The sequence below is a fragment of the Sinocyclocheilus rhinocerous genome, unplaced genomic scaffold, assembly GCF_001515625.1.
Source record: "Sinocyclocheilus rhinocerous isolate Xijiao unplaced genomic scaffold, SAMN03320098_v1.1 scaffold738, whole genome shotgun sequence".
NCBI lineage: Eukaryota > Metazoa > Chordata > Actinopteri > Cypriniformes > Cyprinidae > Sinocyclocheilus > Sinocyclocheilus rhinocerous.
This window is the reverse complement of record NW_015633949.1, coordinates 906074-908801: the sequence shown is the minus strand read 5'-3', so window position 1 is coordinate 908801 and position 2728 is coordinate 906074. Positions and strand designations below refer to the sequence as shown.

Below are 2728 nucleotides of genomic sequence, written 5' to 3'. Positions count from 1 at the left end.
GCATAAAATATTTGAACTTTTTTCCTTGCGTCTCAATCGGTCTCAATCATACAGTCTATGGCAGGGGTGCCCAAACTCGGTCCTGGAGGGCCGGTGTCCTGCAGAGTTTAGCTCCAACTTGCCTCAACACACCTGCTGGTAAGTTTCTAGTATGCCTATAAGAGCTTGATTAGCTGGTTCAGGTGTGTTTAATTGGGGTTGGAGCTAAACTCTGCAGGACACCGGCCCTCCAGGACCGAGGTTGGGCACCCCTGGTCTATGGTCTCAATACAGCGCTCATATCGATCGTATCGACACTTGATTTGCTCACATCAGCTCTGTGTTCGATGAGTAATGCCTGTTTCACTCCACGTGCACTTTTGGAGAAAGATGGCGGCTCCCACTAGCGAGATTGAAGTGGTCACTGCGAAAAAACCTAAAGGTGAGTATTATTAGTTTGATTTCTTAATACTTCATCGTGTTTGCGATGTCTGTCAGCTATAAAATCCAGATCGGTCTTTTAAAGTAACATCGCAAAAAATCTGCAGGCGCAATGATGCTGTGTGAAATATACATGGTGACTTATAAGATATATTGTTGTCACTCTATGTTAGTACTTTATTAGACATGTTCTTACGTGATCTAAACTATATGTGTTACTGCAGTCACATATTAACACCGGGGCTAGTTGTCACAGCGACGTTGTGACAAAGGTTAGCTGTGACTATAAGTTGCTAAAAAGTGAAACGTGTTTATTTGCCAGTAGTTTTGTATTTTGGTTTCATACACCTCAAACAATTAATTATTTAAACAGTAGTTTCTGTTTATTAACAGAAATGTGCAATCGATTTTTTTTCTGTATAAGTATAATATACAGAAAATATAGTTGCCTAATAACTGTCAAAGATAAAAGGCATGACACATAGACCTGGTCCCCATACATGTGTAAGTGCATTTAATGTGTAATTATGTGGTCTCTGAATATTAGGTACCATGGTTTTTCAACTGGTTATTAACTAATCTCATTCAAAACATTTATCATATATCATAATAAAAAAATATAATCATATATCATAATTAAATTATTTGCAACTGTAAAACTGAAATGGAGTTGTTCTACAAACACGTATGTACACTGGTGGCAGTAATTTGAAAACGGTTTCAGCTTTTGACATCAGTGCTACTTTTGTTTGTAAATTAAAAAGAACTTCAGTGTTTCTTTAATCACTTAAGCTTCACTCCCGACCATAAGATGGTACATCATGACTAGGCTGCAGTGGACTTGTGATAAATGATACTGTTTTCGTGTAGTCCCATAAGTCCTACTGCTCTCAGATCACATGTATGTCCTCTTCCTCTTACTGCCACCCTTCTTCCCATCCTCAGTTTTCAAAATCACTGCAGATAGGTAAAGAAACATGTAAACTTGTCTACAATCCTCTTGCCTGAACTTTGCTTTGTTTGTAAATTAAAAAGAACTTCAGTGTTTCTTTAATCACTTAAGCTTCACTCCCGACCATAAGATGGTACATCATGACTAGGCTGCAGTGGACTTGTGATAAATGATACTGTTTTCGTGTAGTCCCATAAGTCCTACTGCTCTCAGATCACATGTATGTCCTCTTCCTCTTACTGCCACCCTTCTTCCCATCCTCAGAGTTTTCAAAATCACTGCAGATATGTAAAGAATCATGTAAACTTGTCTACAATCCTCTTGCCTGAACTTTGCTGTGTTTTTTGGCTTAAAATGAGAATTGTTATAAGGAAAATATTGGAATGATCGCAATTGTTGTTTTCTGTCCTCTATAGATTTTGCATATATGTTGTACTGTTAAGAAGATTTTATAATTTCACTTACAGCTTTTAACCTTTATTTATTTTGGCTCTTATCAGCACAAACATATTATTTTCTATAAATTTGTAAATAAATGATCATCATGTATTACATTTATTAAAATAATTTTTTGCTTAGGTATGCCCATAAACTTGGTAGATGAGCCTTTGCAAAACAGCTTGACATTTTATTTATTTATTTCCCAATAGTGACTTTCTCTTTGCCAGTCTCTCAGTCTTGTGAAGCACCTGAAGTTCTTTTCTAGTCCTAGTTCTTTTATTTATAACGCACATTTATAAACAGTCGCAAGACTGACCAAAGTGCTGTACAAAATCTCATGGTCAAAAAAATTAAAACATACAAAAACATCCTCAACTTTTAAAAGCTAAAGAAAACAAGTGGGTTTTCAGAAGAGATTTAAAAACTGATAAAGATGGAGCAGCTCTGAGGTGGGCTGGCAGGCTGTTCCACAATCTAGGGCCCACCACCAAAAAAAGCTCTATCTCCTCTGCGTTTCAACCTTGTGCAAGGAACCATAAGTAGGTTTTGATTACCAGATCTTAAATCTCTGGTAGGGCTATACGTATGCAGTAATTCCAATAAGTAACGTGGGGCAAGGTTGTGTAAACATTTAAATACAAATAGGAGAATTTTAAAAATGTATCCTAAAGTGAACTGGGAGCCAGTGAAGAGCTCGCAAACAAGGGGTGGCGGGATCATATTTGCGACCTTCCTTAAAGGGTTAGTTCACACAAAAATGAAAATTCTGTTGTAGCAAGGACATCGGTAAAATAATCCATGTGACACCAGGGGTTCAACCGTAATTTTATGAAGCTACGAGAATTAGGGCTGGGTTTTGACACAAATTTCACGTTTCAATTCGATTCTCATTCACAAGCTTGCGATTCGATTCGA

The 2728-nt window shown here is 37.3% G+C and overlaps 1 protein-coding gene across 1 annotated transcript in view; it reads left to right on the top strand.

The window, feature by feature from the left end:
* Positions 1 to 369: 369 nt before the first annotated feature.
* LOC107744807 (diphthamide biosynthesis protein 1-like) overlaps positions 370 to 2728 on the top strand; it is an 85594-nt gene continuing 83235 nt past the window's right edge. The window contains exon 1 of the mRNA XM_016558632.1: positions 370 to 421. Within this exon, the coding sequence (XP_016414118.1) occupies positions 370 to 421 (52 nt within the window). The remainder of the gene's footprint in view (positions 422 to 2728) is intronic.